This window comes from Dendropsophus ebraccatus, chromosome 5, assembly GCF_027789765.1.
Source record: "Dendropsophus ebraccatus isolate aDenEbr1 chromosome 5, aDenEbr1.pat, whole genome shotgun sequence".
NCBI classification, from domain to species: domain Eukaryota; kingdom Metazoa; phylum Chordata; class Amphibia; order Anura; family Hylidae; genus Dendropsophus; species Dendropsophus ebraccatus.
This window is the reverse complement of record NC_091458.1, coordinates 48,864,340-48,884,821: the sequence shown is the minus strand read 5'-3', so window position 1 is coordinate 48,884,821 and position 20,482 is coordinate 48,864,340. Positions and strand designations below refer to the sequence as shown.

Below are 20,482 nucleotides of genomic sequence, written 5' to 3'. Positions count from 1 at the left end.
GGTAACTTCCAGTTGTTTTTTCAGTCATACATTTCTAGTAAAAAAAAAAAAAAGAGAGAGGAACAGTAATTCACAGAGCTATAAGGAAGGACGATTCAGAACTGTTATTTCACTGACATTGTATGTAATTGCTAAAACACACAGGTCAGAAGTTTGCATATTTGCAATGGTCGCAAAAAGACATATAAGCAAATAAGGGACAGCTTAAAAAGGGTTGTCCCGGGAAAATATTAATTTTCTTTAGATCTGGGGGGGGGGGGGAAATCATACTATACTCACCTGCTCAATGTAAAAATATTGCTTTTGCAATCCATGTAGTAAAATGCATGCATTTCCAACTATAATATAAAAAATATTGCTTTTGCAATCCATGTAGTAAAATGCATGCATTTCCAACTATATCCTGACCTTACGGTGCAGAATCTATTGTAGACTGCACTGTATTAGAATCTTCTCCAAATCTTCTCTCGCCTCTAATAACAAGAGTGACCTAGGGGGGCAATTTACCCCTGACCCCGCTGTCAGTGGTGCAGAATATATACACATTTTTTCACTTTCCTTAATATCATTAACAGGCTGTCGGCCCATAGCATCAGCATATGAATGTGACATATACTGTGGATGTTCATCCCCTCTAAGCTAATTACCGGTGACCCCACAGCCTCCCAGCACATACATTCATACAAACCATTAGAGGGGAGAGCCACAGATATGGTTGAATACTAACGTCTTATATCTGTGTGAAGAATGAGCTATTTTTCACATCCAAAGCGGGCAGCAGAAATAAGCAACTAAATAAACCACAGCATGAATGCAAAAAAAGGACCTAAATCTCACAATTGCTGCTTCTCTGACTACCCTCTTTCTTGCTTCCCACGCATGTGATATAGTATATAGTCAGCATTGTGTGGTGCCAATTATCGGAGCCTCACAGACTGCCTTGGGCACTGGATTCATGTAAACATTCAGTTACCAAATCACTTTAGGCTGAGATGCTGCATATGGACAGAATAAATGCCAGGCCTCTGACAATCTGTTCAGCCGAGTGACACACACCGAATTGTGTCACCGCATCGTTTTTCCGCCTGCAAATAATTAGTCATGTGACAGTCCTCTGCTCATTCCCTTAGAGAGCAGCGGGGGATCTCTCTATGTCGCAGATGTATGTTCTTTGGCTAGGATGACACTCGGGTAATAAATGGGTGAGAACAAGCATTCCGCTGAATCTCTCACATTCATCTTTTTTAAACATTTTTGTGTTGTTTTTTTTTAAGCTTTATGGCTTCCTGCATAATTGCCGGGTATAGTTTAGGAGTTATAATAAAGACCTGAACAGTATGTGATTAGAAAAAGGAAGGGATTGCTGCTTTCCAGTAACAGCACAGTTGTTGTCTATGGGCTCTATCTTCTTCTAGAAGAATTATTAAACTGACTATTTATTGGATATTTTTGTTTATTACATGTTTTATTAACAGCCTGGCTATCGTAGATGAAGCCCACACAAATCCCATTGCAGTTACCTATTAGGGAATCCTTCCGTTTCTCCAGCCTGGCTGCACTTTTAAATAGTTTTCAAATCAACTGGCCAGAAAGTTATATAGATTTGTAAATTACCTCTATTTAAAAATAAAATCTCAAGTCGTCCAGTACTTATCAGCTGCTGTATGCCCTGCAGGAAGTAGTGCATTCTTTCCAGTCTGATACAGTGCTCTCTGCTGCCACCTCTGTCCATGACAGGAACTGAGCAGAGCAGTAGGCAATCCCAATTGAAAACCTCTCCTGCTTTGGACAGTGGTTGTCACAAACAGAGGTGGCAGCAGAGAGCACTGTGTCAGACTGGAAATAATGCATCACTTCCTGCAGGGCATACAGCAGCTGATAAGTACTGGACGACTTGAAATTTTATTTTTAAATAGAGGTAATTTACAAAACTACTTCACTTCTGTTTACTATCTGACAGTTGATCTGAAAACATTGAGTACCCCTTTAAGCTGGAAAGGGAAAGTGTCACCTACTGTTTTTTTACTGATAAGAGACAGATACTGAAAGATGTACTTTTTTCTAATCTGTTTTTTTTTATGGTTTAAATTATTTATATATATATATATATATTTTTTTTTTTTTTTTAATTTTTTTTTATATATATATGTTAATATGGTGGTAACCATATAGCTAGGGCTTTTGCTCTGCTCTTATAACAGCATTTAAAGATATGCTTTACAGCAGCCACATAGGTAACAAGAGTCTAGAAGGGACTCTTATGGAAGAGTTTTCTTTGCATGCTTTGTAATCTGTGCAGAAGTCATTGTATGGGTCTGATCCCATCTTATCTATACACTAGTGTCACCATTCATGGTAATTGTGTCTGTTCTTACTGGCCAGTGACTTCGCACAGTAAGCATGGGTCCAGAGCGAGCTGTATCTCTCTGGCACTGATGGGGCATGTGCAGGTTTCCATCACACAAGGAGAGGGTGAATAGAGCCATGAAGCAGTGCAAGGAGATGCTTTGTAGCCCAGGGAACTCAGTGCCATGCCTCTGTGACTCTTTAAGGCAGCAACAAAAAGCATTTTTTACACAATTGCAAAAACTACCCCTTTAATAATGTGCCCAGCTTGCACAACTGCTAGAATGGGAAATGTATGCATTATATATGTTATACCTTTTATAAACTAAACAGGCTTTATCTGCTAAAAATATCCCTTTAAATAGTGCTGTATAAATAAATCCCTTGCTCAGCTAGTAAAGTTGACGTATAAAGGGCACTAAGGGGCAGATAGCTGGGGTATAGAACAACAACTGGAAAATGTCAAGTTTCTCTAGTTTTGTACACCAGTGAATTCATTACTTGCATAGATGAAGAACTTTGATTTATTCTCCTTTCTACAACACAGATAACCATAAATCCTGCCTGCAAGGAGTCTCCCAGAGGATTCGGCTGACACCTTTATGCCAGTAAACTGGTCTTGTTCCACTTGTTAGTGTAAAGGGAACAATAGAATCACAAAAACATTCGCTGCATTGATCTTTTCCTCAGACAGGTCACATTTACAATTGTGCCGGCAACCAAGAGCCTGACATGTACAGATGAACGTCATCAGATGTCCCTATATATAACACAAGTGGACAGATACAACGTCAATGCAGCAGTCCTGGGGAAGAGTGGCAGTAATGGAGGTGCTGGTGGGAATGCTGAGGGTTGTAGTGCTCTGGGAGTCGTTGTCTGGATCTTAGTGGTTACTGTGGCTGGAGTGCTTTTACCAGGACTCATCGGTCAGTGCGGTGGGGAGGAGGGTATCTGTAGGTTCAGGGGTATTCCTTGTTTCTTTGTCCTGGTGTTGGGATGCCCCAGGGCACGTTTAGATTTGGCTGGAGCAGGGCTTACCCAAGGTGCGTTCCTTCCTTAGGGATCATGGCTCCAGCCCTGCTTGGCTTCCATGTCTGTAGTTTCATAGCAGGGCTCTGAGATGAAGGTTTGGGTCGGCTTGTCCCATGGTGACTTATCGAGGAAAACACATCTGCTTGTCTCGGGGTGCAGCTTAAGGCCCTATTCCACGGAACGATTATCGGCCGTATTCGGGCAATAATCATCCCGTGGAATAGAGGGTAACGATCGGCCGACCTTGTTCATGTCGGCTGATCGTTGCGTCACTTTTTTTAAACATGTTGAAAAACAAGCAACTGTGATAGCAGCGATCTGCTGTCGTCGCTCCAAGGAATAGGAGCAGCGGCAGCAGACCGCCACTATTCTTTATGGGAGCCCGGACAGATCTTTGAAGCCAAAGCCAGGAACAGACTATAAACAGGGATCAGGTCATAAAGGAAAGACTGGGATGTCTCCTCTTTTCAAATCCATTCCTGGCTTTGGCTTCCAAAATCTGTCAGATAAATCTCTGTGTAAACGCACCCTTACCTGTACTGCAGTTTCCAATGGTGAAGTGCAGACATGTATGTACATTACATGGAAGCCATGCTGCACTATGCCTGACTGTAAACCCACTTTGTTCCTAGTATGAAGCTATGGGGTGCTTGCTCCTCTTTCCCTATGGACTACGATTCTCTCATTTTCTTCTCCTGGACATACATTTTGGGATTAAGCATTGTGAGATTAGACTGTGCTCTGGACTGATTTCTCAGCAGAAGTTCCCAAAATCCTAGCTGAATGGAGCTGGGGTCCATACATGTGTGCTAATGTTCCTTTTATTATGTATTGAACTGCCTAAGGTAGCCAAAAGCTGAATTTGGCCTTCTCTGGAAGCTCCATAGAGAATGAATAGAGCAGCAGCGCATGCATGGCTCGCAGCTCCATTCAGTGGGGATTTCGGGACCCCGTTCTCGAGATTGCAGGGGAATCAAGCAGTTGTACCCCCTGCAATAGCTTAGGTGTGCACCATCCTATGGATACTGTGGATAGGGCATAATTTGTGTCGATGGCAATATCCCTTTAAACAGGCACTGGCATTTCAACAAACTGCATAAAGCATTAGTATAGGAAAATATGGGAAACTTTGTATCATATCTAATCAGAGAGAAATGTCTATTTTTTTTTTAACCCCCACTCTGAAAAACTGCAAAAATTTGTCTTGAGAGACATTAATAGCCTACAGACTAATGGCTCACTGAGGGATTACGTTACTTACTGGCCATATAACTCTGTAGACTTCCCCAATTTAGAGTATAAGATCTCACCCCAGTGCTTGATTCACAGCATAGCCTTTTCAGTTCTGCTCCTCTGCTGCGTCTTAAAGTGTGTATAGTGACATAGAAAAGCAGAATCCCCAGTATACATTAGCATATTCTATATCGTATATACTGTATTTGGTGATTTTGTGTTGATTCTCTATAAGAACACCGTTGCGAGCAGAGGGGTAATGTGTGAAGCAGCTTTCTAATCCACTGTAGGTATTGCATTACAGAGGTATTTTTTGCTAGAATACCTAATAATATGGCATTTGATAGAACAGCCAGAATTTGTTTTCAGTGAGAGATCCATATAGAAAAAAACTTTGCATCCCTCCATATGAAATTAGAGACATACATTAGGACCCCTAATATTGAGCCCAATATTTATCATATGAGCAATATGCTTTTATCCCTTTTGTGTTAGTTACGTGTCTGCATATCTCAGTATGCAAATATAGCATTTATATCTCAAGTATAGCATTTATGTTTGACAAAATAAGATGGGAAGACATGAAAATCAGAAAATCTCAATCTGTTTTTCCAGTATTCTAGTAGCTTGGTATGATAGGTTGACCCTAGTCTCTAGAGTGGAGATCCAGCACATTACCAACACTCCAAGTCATTGTCTGCCCTCTGCTGGCCAGACCACAGCATGTCTCCAAGGAAAAAGTTTACAGTGGGTTAGACAGGATCATAAAGAGCAGTTTAAATGTTATATAATCTGTAATTTTTCAGTAGTTTCACATTATTAGATGAGTATGGTCACAAGTAAAATAAGTTTTCACCATTAAAGTCACTGGGCACAACATAGGTAGGAAGAGATGGTACGTTCACACATACCAGATCCGCATCAGATTTTTTGCTGCCGATGCGCAGCAGATTTCATCTAAATAACTGAACACAGCATCAAATCTGCACCATCAAATCTGCTGCGGATCTGCTGCAGATCCTGTACGTGTGAACGCACCCTATGGCTGAGTTTATACAACGTATAATTTCATTAAACAATGGCCGTTGTTGCAGTTTTGCAACCACAGCCTTTATTTAATGAAATTGTAGATTACTTTAATTGCTATGGAATCCCGGCCAGAGTGTATACAGTCTGTATACAGTGTATACAGTCTGTATACACTCAGTCCGGGTTTCCTTGAAGCTGCACTGAAAACTGGCATGTCAGTTTTGTGCAGCCGCTATTCCTTGAATAGCGGCCCAAAAAAAATTAAAGAAATTATAAGCGGTTGACTAGACACTAGATTATGTAGTGCAACACAGAAGTTTTATTTGGTAACCAGTAGTGCTTTATATATACAGTGAAAGAGTTCTAATAGACACCAGAATAGCATCCAAGTAGACGGTAGATAAACAAGATGCGTAGATTAGGTGTGTGTTAGTCCACAGTATGAGTGGCTATTACATCCTGCCTCGTTCTAGGGAGCCGCTAAGCCAACTTAGCACCCGGCGGGCATAGTTCCTAATACTTGATAATAGAGGCAGTAAGTATTTAGGAAGTGATAGGTCGTCACCACTAGTCATAGGATAATGGTCTTAAGTCTGTATGATCTAGGTCAAAACACAGGGCTATGCAATATATGTTCAAACAAGCATAGGTAAAGATAGAGATTATAATACAGAACAGCAGTTTTAGTTAATCCACAGGTCATCCGACGCGTTTCCCCCTAATTTTGGCGAGGATAAGTGGGTTCATCAGGGATGTTTTAGTATGTGGATATTCAGCCGTGTAGTCAATCTAGTAAGGTAAGTACAGACAGTATATGTATTAGTACAGTGGTTAGTTAAAGAAACTGATTGCCTGGAGCTAGTGTAGAGATAATGGTACCTCTCAAAGTTGTAGTCATATTCATAGCACAGAGATCCATATCGTGTTATCACAGATGCAGACACTAGTGGTTAGGTATGGATGATGCCATAAGTCACATTGGTAAGTGCCCCTGTTAGACAGCAGGAGGATGTTCGGATAGGAGCATGCGTGCCTAAAAAATAATAATAATAATCATCCCCATAGTATATGTTGTGTTGGAGAGTCATATAGATAGGATAGCTGTATGGAGGTAAATGTGGAGGTGAAAAGTTCTTTGGTATGCATACCTGTGATGTGTGTATATCACAGTGTCACCATGGTAAGGATGAACCACAAGGCTCTGGCAGAAGGGCAAGATCCCCCTATATGTGAAAGCATACATCAGGTCAGGTTGATATTGAGGGACACATGGGAGAAGGTAAATGAGCCATTTAAAATGAAGAACTGGGAGGCACTTACGCGTGAATGAGGAGGACCGTTCCGTTGTGATGGTTTCAGGCAGCAGATATGCGCCGGGCGGCGTGTCTTAAGACCGGGCGTGGAGGATGACGTCACGCTAGGGCCGCGCATGCACAGTGTGAGATTCGAGGTCAGCTGCCCCTACTACTGCGATGCCCTAAGTCTGCGGTGCGTCATAGACCGCCCGGGCCGTGCATGCGCAGAGTGGCATTTGAGGTCTGCTGCCCTTACTGATGTGATGCCCTCAGTGTACGGTGTTCACTGAGATGCTGGAGGGTAGCGGCTAACTGAGGAGCGTTTGGTAGGCTATTAAAGGCAGGAACTGACTGGTCCCAAAAATTACAGAATGCTGTGACAATTAGCTGTGTTGTGATATAACACTAATGGCACATATAATGTGTAGGCTCTTGTCATATAGGGATCGGATCTATGGGGAGAGGAGGTACCATATTCTTAAAGTAAAATGAAGCCTGGGAAAAATAAGTGCATGATGGAGGTTGATACATAACTAATATGGATGAGCTTAGTTATGATGTAAATTAGCATGATAGTGCATAGGCATGATGTACAGGGATAGTAAAGGTCAGGCGGAGTAGTAGTTATGTGGGGGTAAAAAATGACTAGATGCTGGTATAGGCAGGGTAGAGAAGGTCGTGCATAGGAGGGGTGCAGGTTATATACAGAGAAGGACAGGGTTAGGGAGGAAGGCTATCAGACCATTATATGGTTACCCAGGTATGGGACATGATATGGTATATGATCTCAGATAAAATGTGTGAACAGGATTTGGTCATTCAGGCCGCCCGGTTCAAGAGTTTTGAGGCGATATATCCATTCGGTTTCTTTTTTCAGGAGTTTGTTGTCATAGTCACCCCTCCGGGCATCGGGCTTTATCGTTTCAAAGGCCTTGAAGGTGATGTTGAATGGAGTCTTGGAGTGCACTGTCCGCCTTCTTCTTGAATAGCGGCCGCACAAGACTGGCAGAAAATGTAAGTTCCAACTCCGGCCGCACTTTACATTGTCGGCTCTGGTGATTTAGAATGCATGGGCACCCGAATGTGCCCGCAATCCAAATCAAAAGAAATCACGTTCATCCAACCGGTACTGCAGTACCGGATGTGATGAACTTTTCTGACACTGGCCGTTCTGTGACACGGCTGTGTAACAGAACAGGCGGTGTCATACGCTGTGTGAACCCGGCCTAAAAATGAGATCTGAATGAGGCCTTAGAGCAGTGATAGGGAACCTTGGCTCTCCAGCTGTTGCAAAACTACAACTCCCATCATGCCTGGATAGCCAAAGCTAAAGCTTTGGTTGTCCAGGCATGATGGGAGTTGTAGTTTTGCAACACCTGGAGAGCCAAGGTTCCCTACCCCTGCCTTAGACCATAAAAACTTTATATATATTTGATTTTGGCAAATGACAAAGTCCAGCAAATGTAAAGAATTATTGAGAGAAACTGCAGATAACTTCTCTTACTTATGTTAATGGAGCTAATGCTAAGGCAAAAATTTAAAACACAATAGTTTTGCCCAGAGCCCATGTTGGCAAGCAGTTGCAATCTATCATTAGACTGTGGACGTGTACTAGATTGCAGCCAATCTCTAGCTCAATGACTTTCCTATTGCACTTGCTTTAGCTAGTATTAGCAGTCACTTAAAGGACATGCATCTGCCTTCCACCTCATCATCTAAGTAATTACTGGTGGTATTCCTGTGACAATGTAAAGGGGGTACTCTTGTGGTATTAAGTGGGGTATATATTAGCCTTGTTCCCACACTATAAAGTAATAGCATATTGCTAGTAATAAGTACCCCTCACGCTCCCACTTGATGTTCCGCCCATCTCATAGACTCCATTCTATGGTCAGGCGCATCATCATCCCAAAGAATTGACATGTTAACTCTATGGGCGGACAGCGGAATTCGCCTGACCATAGAATGGAGTCTATGGGATGGGGGGGGGGGAGCCAAGCAGTGTGCGGGGATGAGCGTCGGAGTGCTCGTGGAGTTATCTGCCACATTTATTCAATGTGCATATACTCGAAAGAAAAACATCTACCTCGGAAATGAAGTTGTCTATGATTGAGGTAGACTAATATCTTCATCTCTAACAATATACCTCACAACAATAATAAAGAACATGGTAACCTCACAGCAATAATAATGAACATTGTAACCTCACAACAATAATAATAATTAAAATGCTAACAGGCACTATACATTAGCATAGTTTAAGCTTAGTAAGTACCTGAATCTGACATTAAAGTCATCCAGTAGTAAACAAAAAGCGTCCAGGTACTGAAGGGTGAGAGGAAAAAGCTGGAGAAAGGAAGGGAAGGAAAAGAAAGAGAAAAGCGGAGAAAGGGTATAAGGCTATCCCACAAGGGCCCATATCAGCACAGGAGTATCAGGGGTCACGTAGAACAGTCTTTCTATCGGTGGGACATAGACTTACAGACTCAGGCTATGTTCACAGAACGTGTGAGACCGGCCGTTCCGTGACCCGGCCAGGTCATGGAACAGCCGGTCTCTGCCCGGATCATCCCGCCCGGTACTTGAGTATCGGCCGGATGATCTTTCCGGCCGCAGTGCGCTGAGGCACCCGCATCAGGTCTTTCTGCTGCCGCAATTCACTGAACAATGGCCGTACTTTTACGTAGTGTGAACATAGCCTCAGCCAACAAGCAAAAAGTGGGCCCTCCTTATAAGTTGTACAGGCCTGCCATAAGTGATCTACCTTGTTGCCCCTGGAGTCTCTGCCATCAGAGACTCCTTGCAGTGGAGAAGATCCATCTCTATAACCCATTCTGCTATAAAGGGTGGAGGCTAGCACCAAAGGTGGAAATAATAGCACCAATTGATGTGAGAGAATTTTTTTTTGCTGGAGTATCCCTTTAAAGTCTATGGAAAAACAGTTGTTTGTGCACACACTGTAAAAAAAAAAAAAAAAAGTTCTTCTTTGACAGTGTGTGCACTGAAAGGGAGGCTGGCATGACCAGTGAAAGCAGCTAGCAAGGGGTTAACCCAGTAGTGAAGTGGAGTGAAGAAGGTAGGCCTTAAAGTGTACCTGCCATGGCAACCCACTGCCAGATCAGCAAAGGTTTTCTCTTATTCTGGAAGTTTGGGTCTTCATGACCAAGCACACGCCATGAGATTGCATACGGAGGTGTTATCCCCTTAATTTATTGGGTCATTCAGTACATTTTTGTTTGTTTGGGCTCCTACCTGGGTGGCGTCCCTAGGAGAGGGTTTTTATGCAGGTTACTAGCTTTGTGCATTAGTGTTATGGAGGGCTCCTAAACCAGTGGTAGGAAGCCGGGGGGCGTAACAAATTGGTGGGGCAGCTTGGCAACTGGAGCTTCAAGGACTCCCTACCGTCCAGTCTTTTAGTAGGAGGTTGTTTAGATTATTTCATTTTCTTTATCTTTTTGTTTTGTTTCATGTTTGCTGTGGCCAACCTTATCCAGCTCCCAGGTCTGTTTTTGAAGGGATTGGTGTTAAAAGGGTTAAACTTTGGATTAGAAGGGAAATGTAATGGAAGGAGAGGTCTGTTTTTCCTGCGTCATGACAATTTTCTATAGACTTAAATGTAGCACACTATTAGATTATAAATACGGCTGTGTTTTATACCTATTTTACAGTTGTATTCTGCTTTACTCTTACTGTGTGTGAACACAGGCTAAAACATAATATGCAACCTATAACTCTGTATGTTTTATAAGATCATTTCTATTTGCATCAGAGTAATGGTGCGTTTACACGAAGCGATAATTGGCCCGATCGTACGATTAACGATGTCGGAGTAACGATTTTTTTTTCATAACGATCAGCGTTTAGACGGTACGATATATCGTACGGAAAAAACGTTTTGCGATCGCGCGCCCGCAGCCCGGCCCGCCCGCTGCCCGGCCCCCGCTGCCCGGCCCCCCACTCGCAGCCCGGCCTCCCGGCACTCCTCTTCGGCACTGATTGGCTGAAGAGGAGCCGTTTGAAATTCCCGCCTCCCCTCTTCAGCCAATCAGTGCTGCCTTGCATTGATTGGCTGAAGAGGAGCCGTTTGAAATTCCCGGCTCCCCTCTTCAGCCAATCAGTGCTGCCTTGCGACCGGAGCGGCGGGTGGTGATCAGAGCGGCAACGGCGATGAGAGCGGCGGGGGTGGCGATCGAGCCGGCGCCGGGGGCTGCGGATAAGCGGGGGGGCGGGCGGCCGGACTATCGCGCAACGACTGTTTACATGGAACGATCGGTGAATTTTTTGCGAACGACGAACGACGATTTGATGACATGTTGTAAGATCAAAACGGACGATTGCTCGTTCGTCGTTTGATCGTTCGGTGCGTTTACACGTAGGATTATCGTTCGATTTTGATCGTTATCGCGCAAATTCGACAGATAATTGTTACGTGTAAACGCACCATATATCTTCCCCATTTTATACCTTTGGACTGTCACCGAGCCTCCTCCAGACAAACATTATTGTTACCCATTTGTGACTTGCTCATGAGGAAAAGCTGACATCACATAAAAACCCTTTCATTCAGCAGATCAATTCTGCGCTGAGCTCCGTCCAACACTGACTGAGGAAAAATCTCCGGTAAAATGGTGCTTAATCATGGAGAATAATTCATATTACACAAGTGAGATGGTGTCAGACTCTCCTGAGGTGTTCCAGTGGCTTTCCTTTATGTAGGCCTAGGAGATGCTTTCTTTGATGCCAGTCTGCTGAGCAAAGTATTTTTAATGGAATAATGAATAGCAATGAAAGAAATTGTTAAGGACCCACTGCTTATCGCATTATGTGCGCCATAAGTGAAAATGCAGCACAACGTTCCATGATTTCTTATACCGGAGTTATGACTGGTATTACAATGTACATGTTATTGGTGTATATATTCTGATTAGAGATGAGCGAATCTCCAGTCCGAACCCAAACGCTCTGCATTTGATTACCAATGGCTGAATAAGTTTGATGCAACCCTAGGGAGTCCTGGAACACATGGATACAGACTATGGAGAGGGTAGGGAACCTTCTTGCTCTAGCTGTTGCAAAACGACAACTTCTATCATGCCTGGACAGCCTTAACTTTAGCTGTCCAGGCCAAGGTTCCTTACGCCAGGCCTATGGTTCACACATAGTATTTTGGCCATGACATCACTATTGACATCACAGGGGTCTCCTGTGAGCTTGGAGGAACACAGATAAGATGTCTTATCGCCTGTCTGTGTATACAGATTACAGAACACATAACATTTTGGCCTTGTCCTGGTAATACAGACCAATATAAAATAATATTTCAGGATGAGAAGAGTCTCCGGAAACTCAGTTCCAATGAAGTAAATGGAGCTTAATTGAAAACTGCACCTGAACTGGAGACAACAGTAGAGGGAAAAGTGGCCATGTTTTTGTAGCGCTGGATAACCCCTTTAATTACTATACAACATACAACCTGGTATAAAAAGGTGGCACCAAAAAATAAAGCCCCTTAAACGTTTTTTTAAATGGCAGAAAGTTATTTAAAATACATTAGTGCTTTTAGGTAAAGAAAAAAAAGCTTCATTAAGTTTCAGGCTATGTTCACACATTGTACAACAGCCATTGTTTGGTGCTCAACAGCTGTTGTTGCACTGAAAATTGCATTGAAATCAATGAACAATGGCCGGAAATAATTGACATGTCAATTATTTCCACGGCCATAGTAAACAACGGCTGTTGTTCAATAAATGTGCAACAAACTGCTCTACGACAAGAATGACCGTTGTTTTAATTGAAAACAATGGCTGTTCTTGTCACAAAAAACGATGTTGTGTGAACATAGTCTCAGACTGCAATCCCTTATTCCTGAATATATATTCTGATCCCCTGGCACAGTTTGTAGACTCCTTCTAGTTTTAGTCTCTTGTGGGTGCATCCTCACTGTAATACATGCTGGATGTGAGGTCCCTCACTCCTGCATGCTCCTGCCTTTACTAGTTCTGCTGTACTAGCATAATTCATTCCATACTGTAATTTTCTTTTTCTCCATCCCATGTGGGGTCTCTTTTCCTTTGTGTTGGCACACATGGGAATTTGATTCCCCCTTCCTCCCCCTGCATAGCCTGCCATTGTGCTCTTTTCTGTCTGTGCACTGATAGGCTATGTTCACACAACGTTTTTTTCAGCTCATTGCACTAAGGGGAGGCCAGACAGCTAAATGACGTCCGTTATTTCAGACTCAAAATAACGGATGTCATTTAGCTGTCTGGCCTCCCCTTAGTGCAGTGACTGGTGTTTGTACATTATTCTAGTTTGGAATTACTAATTGGCCTTTGGCTGTGTCTTAATTGAAAACTCCATCGAATTTAATAGTAAAAACGGAGAAAAAAAGAAAAACTGTGTGTGAACAACTAATAAAAACGTCCGCTGTTTGCAAAAGACGTCTGAAAATAATGATCATGTTCATTATTTTGACATCCGTGGCAAAAACGTCTGTTATTCAATGCATTGTGCGCATTGGACGTCCGTCTTCCCATTGACTTTAATGCATTGCCATTGCAGTCAGTTAAATTGCGGTCAACATAGCCATACACACACTATGTGACCTCTCCCCCAGCTGACTGCCATGTGTGAACTTTCCTCCCTATTACAGAATATGTAAAAAATAGGATGCTTCCCCCTTTTTCCTCACTATAATCTGCGGTGTACATCCTCCTCCCCCTCCCTGCTACTATCTCTCCCAATGAGCGGGGAGCAGAGAGAAGGCTGATCTGCTTCAGAATAGAAGTTATACAAACAGTGAGCAGCAGCAGGGAATCAGGACCATCCACATGACTCTTCTTAGGTAATTTACATATAGCATGTTCTTTTTATATATAATGCTACAACAGGCAAGGGCATGGTTAGGAAGCTATTCCCAGCTATAGTAATGTATGCAGATGGTAATACCTTGTGACAAATAATGAAAAAGAATACATGGAAGTACCAGATGCTCTAGGAATACTATAGATAAGCTATGGTATCTCTTATGGACGACTTCTTTCACTTGCAGCTCAGATACGATGTAGTAAACCGCAGACAGCATCAGCGAGCAAGTAAGTAGGCAGCAAATAGATAGCCGTCTCCGAGGCTTGCCATGATCAGTCTGATTGTTTCTTAAAGCTCATTTTTGCTCAAAAAGGATAAAAAAAAAAGATGAATATTCAAGGCTTGGAAATTGGGATTCCATTTGGCAGCAATACAAAAAGGCATTTCTTTCTGCTACAGAGCAATTATAGTCCCTCTGAATCTCATCTCAATGCCAGTGCTAAATTATGGATCAGAGCACTCTCCCTCTATTATGGTAATGCATGATGTTTCTTTCCAAACTGTAAAAATATGCACAGTCTTACCTCATTGTTTTTGTCTACCTCCAGTACCACCACCAAGGGGGTGTGCAAGAACTATTTGTAATGCTAGAGAACATTCCTGTCATTTCAAAAGAGTTTTAAAAGCCTGCACGGTTTGTTAGAGTAACCCTTTAAGGTGGTGAAAAGGTGATTTTAGTGCCCTTACTGCTGTTATCCAGCCCATGGGAGTTCCCTCCATGGTGCACAGCTATGCTGGATTCTCTCCATTTTGGGGGGCAGGACTGGAGATGGGGTGTTTACCAGTAGTACACTCACATGTTCTTCCTTTCCCTTAATTGTTTAGCTGACTTAATCCTTTGTTTTTTTGCTATGGCCATATCATAATGCTGGTAGAAGTGCTCTGGACTGAACAGTCTGGCATTTTGCTGGGTACACTACTACAGATGGCTTTTGAAGGGAGAAGGGGTTACTGATGAAGTGCTATGTGAGCAGAAAGAAAAAGCAGCAACAAGAAAGGGGTTACACTAAGCACTGACCTGCTGCTCCTGAGATGAAAGAACAGCCATGATTTACCTTTCAGGTCAGAGAAGGGAGACAACTAGTGGCAAAGACTTTAGAGCTTTTTTCTGGGGTAAGGAGTAATCTTTTGGTAAATGAAGTGAAAAATGTTAGAAATCCCATAGGCTATCACATAAAGACTGACCTTTCTTATCTGGTATGTAGTAGAGGAGTATGAAAAGAAGGTGCTAATCCAGAGATGATAGCTGCTTGTTTAAAAACCGACTCATGAGTTATTACATAGTTACTTATGAAATCTAATGGCCAAATCTAACACTGCAGTAAAGGGTGGATGCATCAGCAACTCTCCTTGTGAGAACTGCAGTCTTTCTGGGGTTTGACAGGTGGTAAAATAACTAAAGGAGCTGGTACTGGTTGACCTCATTCACAGCAGGAGCTAAATAAACTCAAAAATATGAAAACACCACCAAACAGCTCCATGTATCCTGGGCAGTTGGATGGCTAAATTATATTGGGTTACTGCCTACACACCTTTCAAAGGGGTTGTTTGGTCAAAGGTTGGGGTGTAAAAATAATAAAAAATAATCATCATAGTATACTCATCTCCCCTGGTCGACAGCAGCTGACACTCTTGGATCCCCTGGTGTCTGCTTTTTCTGGGGCTTGGTTGAGTGCCATCCTGACCTCACAGGACAATAGATGTGGTGGGGCATCAGGGGCCTCATTGGGCAGAGTTTGTGGTCACAGACCAGTCGAGGACTGCAAAGAACCGCAGCAGCTGCGGGGAACTGGGGGAGGTGAGTATAGTTAGTTTATTATCTTTAAACCAACCCCAGCCTTGGATCCACTTTTTCCCACATAATCTATTTAATGTTTATATGAATTTTTAAAAGAGGTTATTATCCCACACAGATAACCCAACAAATAGCAGCTATTTTTGGCAGCAGCAAAGGCCTATACAATTTAAGCAAATCTGTGTAATATATGAGTGTGAAAGTTGCTGATAGAGTCTTCTGCGGGACTCCCCTCTAAGCACACATTGAGCTTTATGTTGCTTATTATACATTGCATGGGATACATACTTTCTATGTTATTCACAGCTAATTATTAGATTATATATAATAGCTGAAAATGTATATGGAAATACATCTTGTACCTAGAGCAGAAGAACGACTGACCTTCCTAACTAGTAAATGACTATACAGAATAGATGATCTTTACTCTTCGGCACTGTAGTGGACTCTCTGCAGTGTGTAACCAAGAGTGGCAGGATAAACTGCATATAATCAATACACCTGTAGGCCCATTCAGACTTAATTCTGTGTCTAGTACATAATAGCTGTGGCTGGCCAAGCGTTCCAAAGCCTGCATGGTAGCATTAACAAATCAGAGGCCGAGGTCTTGTCAGACGCTGTAATCCTATCTCTAGCTGACATGCTCATACTGCTTTATGAGTAGATTCTGACATCAGCTCATTTATCACTCAAACTTAATGGCTGCAAAAGTGTTTGCCTGTTATTTGCAGCCGTACCGTACTGCTGAGACAGACCTGTAATCCTCTAGAGAGCCTATTACCTCAGGAGGAAAGCTGGTGATGGAGGAGGGGAGCATGGGCGGCTTTTTCCTCTTACTGATCTGTGGGCAAATTAAGAGCACACAATGGATGATAGCACAGATGTGGAATATGTGCCCATGGCAGATGAGCGACGGCATACGAGGATGTTAGAAATATTCAGGGTTATAGCTATGCTTTGTGTGTATGCAGCCTCTTATAGAAAGCAGAGGAGCAGGTTTTCTTTTAGGAAGTTCAGGGTTAATGAAGATGGGGGCCCTCATCTGTTAGTTAGAGCAAAGAGCCCCCACAAAAAGACAACTCTGTCTATTACATTGACAGCTTATTGTTTTAAAGTAGGAGTGTCAAACTCACGGCTTGCTAGCTGTTGCAAAATTACAATGCCTGAGCTTTATTAACAGCATTTAGAGACATGCTTTACAGCAGCTATGTTGTTATAGGAAACAATAGACTGGACTGGATGGATACTATCATCTTTTGTTGGAAATGCCCTGTGACCTGTGCAGGGAGGAGGAGAGCTGTGACCCCAACCTATTGTGAATGGTGTTAAGGAGATCATTGCTGAAACAGGAAGTGTCAGCTTATTATTAGGCTTAGTGGCCTGGATAAAAACCAAAACATTTAAGAATTTATTTAAAAGGTAAATAGAAAGTTTGTAAAAAAAAAAATTGACAAATATTCTTTAAAAAAAATGTGTTTGCTTAAAAATTCGATTTAAAGAGACACTGTGATTAAAAGAAAAAACTTGGAGAAGTCTGCTCATTCCCTCCCAGCTCTGTGTAATGTGACAGGGAAGTCACATAATGCAAGTTTATGGGACCTATTGATCGGGGTCTGAACACTCACACCCTGACTGATCAAACTGTTTGTCATATCCCTAGGAGGTGTGAAATGTTTTTCTTACTGGCAGGAACACTTTAAGTCTTAGCTAATTTTTTTTATATAATATATTTTTTTCTGTTTGTCAGTATTAAATGTCACAATCATAGGGGGACATTTATAAAGGCCTACATGCCATTTTCTGTCATAAAAAAGTCTCAATGTGCTAAAAATATTGAGACTTTTCTGTGTCTTTGTCACTTTTGCACCTCGTCTAAAACTGACAAAAACGATAAAGTCCATGCTTGAAGAAAGTTAAAAAAAATTAGCAATCCTCACTAGAGATGAGTGAACCAGGTTCGGGTTCGAGTCCATCCGAACCAGAACTTTCGGCATTTGATTAGCGGTGGCTGTTGAAGTTGGATAAAGCCTTAAGGCTATGTGGAAAACATGGATATAGTCATTGGCTATATCCATGTTTTCCAGACAACCTTAGAGCTTTATCCAAGTTCAGCAGCCGCCGCTAATCAAATGCCGAATGTTCGGGTTCAGATGGACTTGAACCCAGACCCGGTTCGCTCATCTCTAATCCTCACTATAAAAAACACATGTAGGGAAAAGCTATGATACCATTGAGGCTGGGTTAACACTACGTATATTTCAGTCAGTATTGTGGTCCTCATATTGCAACCAAAACCAGGAGTGGATTAAAAACTCAGAAAGGATCTGTTCACACAATGTTGAAATTGAGTGGATGGCCGCCATTTAATGGCAAATATTTGCTGTTATTTTAAAACAACGGCTGTTATATTGAAATAATGGCCGTTATTTACTGTTATATGGTGGCCATCCACTCAATTTCAACATTGTGTGGACAGAGCCTTTCTGTGTTTTTCATCCACTCCTGGTTTTGGTTGCAATATGAGGACCACAATACTGACTGAAGTATACGTAGTGTGAACCCAGCCTAAATCTGTATGTCGTTTCCCCAATAAGTATTCTGCTTGCAAAGACTATAGTGGATCTTTATCCAGGGTTGGGGTGGGTTCGGTCCGCTCTCCCAAAGGACCATTTGCCTATAACCAGAAGTAGGAGGTTGTAATGTCATTAAAATTGCAAATGCAGTGTCTCTATTTTGTCAGAGAATATCTGACAAACAAAATCTATTATACTAATAGATAAATGAGTGATGTGATAAGTGTATATGGGTACATGAATAGCTTGTTCATCCTCTTATTTATAGGTATGCTTTTATTTACATTCAGTATAGTAAATGGTCCCATATTAAGAACTATGACTTATTGATGTTGTGTTGTTTGTATTGTATAAAAAGTAAATTCCTTTAAATCCATGAAGGATCATCCAGGGCTTATCTTAAAATAGTGTCCCGTAAGTAAGTGGCCACAACAGTACAAACAATACAATACAAAACATCTATGATCATTGGCAATCCAGCCAGACTTCAGCATTATTTTAGTTCCTAATGGCTAGGAGTATTACGGCTCACTGTATCCAGCCATTTTAAATCCTTATGGCAGGGATTGGGAACCTTCAGCCCTCCAGCTGTTGCAAAACTACAGTTTCCATCATGCCTGGATAAAAATTGTAGCCTTGCAACAGGCCAATGTCTTATTGTGAGTGATCATTATTGGTCGTATTATATGAAAGAAGTATTAGCTTATCTTGCACTTGCCTGAATTATTCATCTTGGATAAATGAAGATAGAAATAAAATTCTAAAGTCACATCTATTTTTAAAACTGCTGACATTAGCAGAGTACCAGAAAGAAACTATCACTTATTCCATGGCAGAGATTAGGAAAGTTTTTTGTTCATGGTGGAAACAGGTCTAGCCAAGAATTTCTGCCCCTACATTGTACTAAAAGCTGGTAGTGCCATTCAGACTGGGATTTCTAGAAAAGCTGGCTTTTTATTGGATGACACTCTCCTGTATCATCTTTGCACTCCATCGAGGATCTTGATGAAAATGTAAATTTAAATAATATTAGCCTGAGGAATAATACATATAAATAATCTGTTTTTATTGTAGGGTTCAGCTGATTCCTACACAAGTCGTCCATCGTTAGACTCCGACGTGTCACTGGAGGAGGATCGGGAGGCTGCCCGCCGCGAGGTGGAGAGGCAGGCTCAGGAACAGCTCGAGAGAGCCAGGGTATGTTTCTATTACCAACCAGGGCTGTAAAGTTAGTAAGCCGCAGCTCCAACTCCAGCTCCTTCATAAATGGCCAGTCAGAAACCAGGGGAGTTATTATTCACACTATTGTAAAGTAGACCTGGCTCAGCAGCTTCTGTGTATTGTCCTACATGATCCTGGGCAGAATAAGGCTAAGATATAAAGCAGATTCTCCTCTGTGTGTGCAGTGGATGCTGCTAGTCACCAGTCATGTCCTGAACAACTCACTACTAACTAAATTTTCACTATACACAAAGAAAAACTGCTAACAATGTCAGATACCTGTGATATAGAAGTCATCCATAGGCCCAGATTTATCAGCTCTTTGTCAGGGTCCGCGCTTCTCAATCAGGAACTCAGTAGGAACTACCTGCTCAGCGGGTGCTGTGCAGCTGTTCCCCACCTTAGTCACTTGGCTGAGTGGGCATTTCTGAGTGGGGTTGTGACATCATAGGATTGGGAAACCGGCTAGCAACCTTAAGCCATGATGCTGCACTGCGAGGGCATGGGGACAGGTAAATAGGACTTCTTTATTATTTAAACTGTCCCCACTAAATTTTTTACTGTTGCCCAAAATACCCCTTTTAACTTCTGCCCCCCATTCCTCTCTCTCTCTCTCTCTCTCTCTCTCTCTCTCTGTCTCTCACACACATACGCAGCTTGCTGCAGCCATAGCACACAGAAAAAAAACACGCAATCTTCTCCCAGAGAGAAAACACCGCATTGAGGACAGAGGTTACTGCTGCACTACCTATGTCTTCTCCTCCTCCTCTATATTACACAGGATACCTTCATATTACACTGCTGCTCAAATACAATCCTCCAGCATCCAGAATGACAACAGCACAGATCCCCTCCACACAATGGACTCTTCGAGCTCAGAAACAAGCTGCCAAATAGTGACCATCACTTTTTCCCTGACCCCCCTTATCTAATAGGGCCAGTGCTTTATTACTGATATGTGGAGGAAACTATATGTATGGGAGGAAGGGTTTTTCAGGTTTTTATAAATAAGGGCCTCAGGACCCTATTCCACCGGACGATTATCGTTCGCATAATCGTTAACGATTAACGATCTCAAACGACTGCTATTG

General features: G+C 42.3%; 1 protein-coding gene across 5 annotated transcripts in view; it reads left to right on the top strand.

Moving 5' to 3' along the window:
* Nucleotides 1-20,482, top strand: part of CACNB3 (calcium voltage-gated channel auxiliary subunit beta 3) — a 135,693-nt gene that overhangs the window by 79,022 nt on the left and 36,189 nt on the right. For all 5 annotated transcript variants that reach the window (XM_069970105.1, XM_069970104.1, XM_069970106.1 and 2 more), the window contains exon 2: nt 19,245-19,367. In XM_069970105.1, coding sequence (XP_069826206.1) covers nt 19,245-19,367 — 123 coding nt within the window. The remainder of the gene's footprint in view (nt 1-19,244; nt 19,368-20,482) is intronic.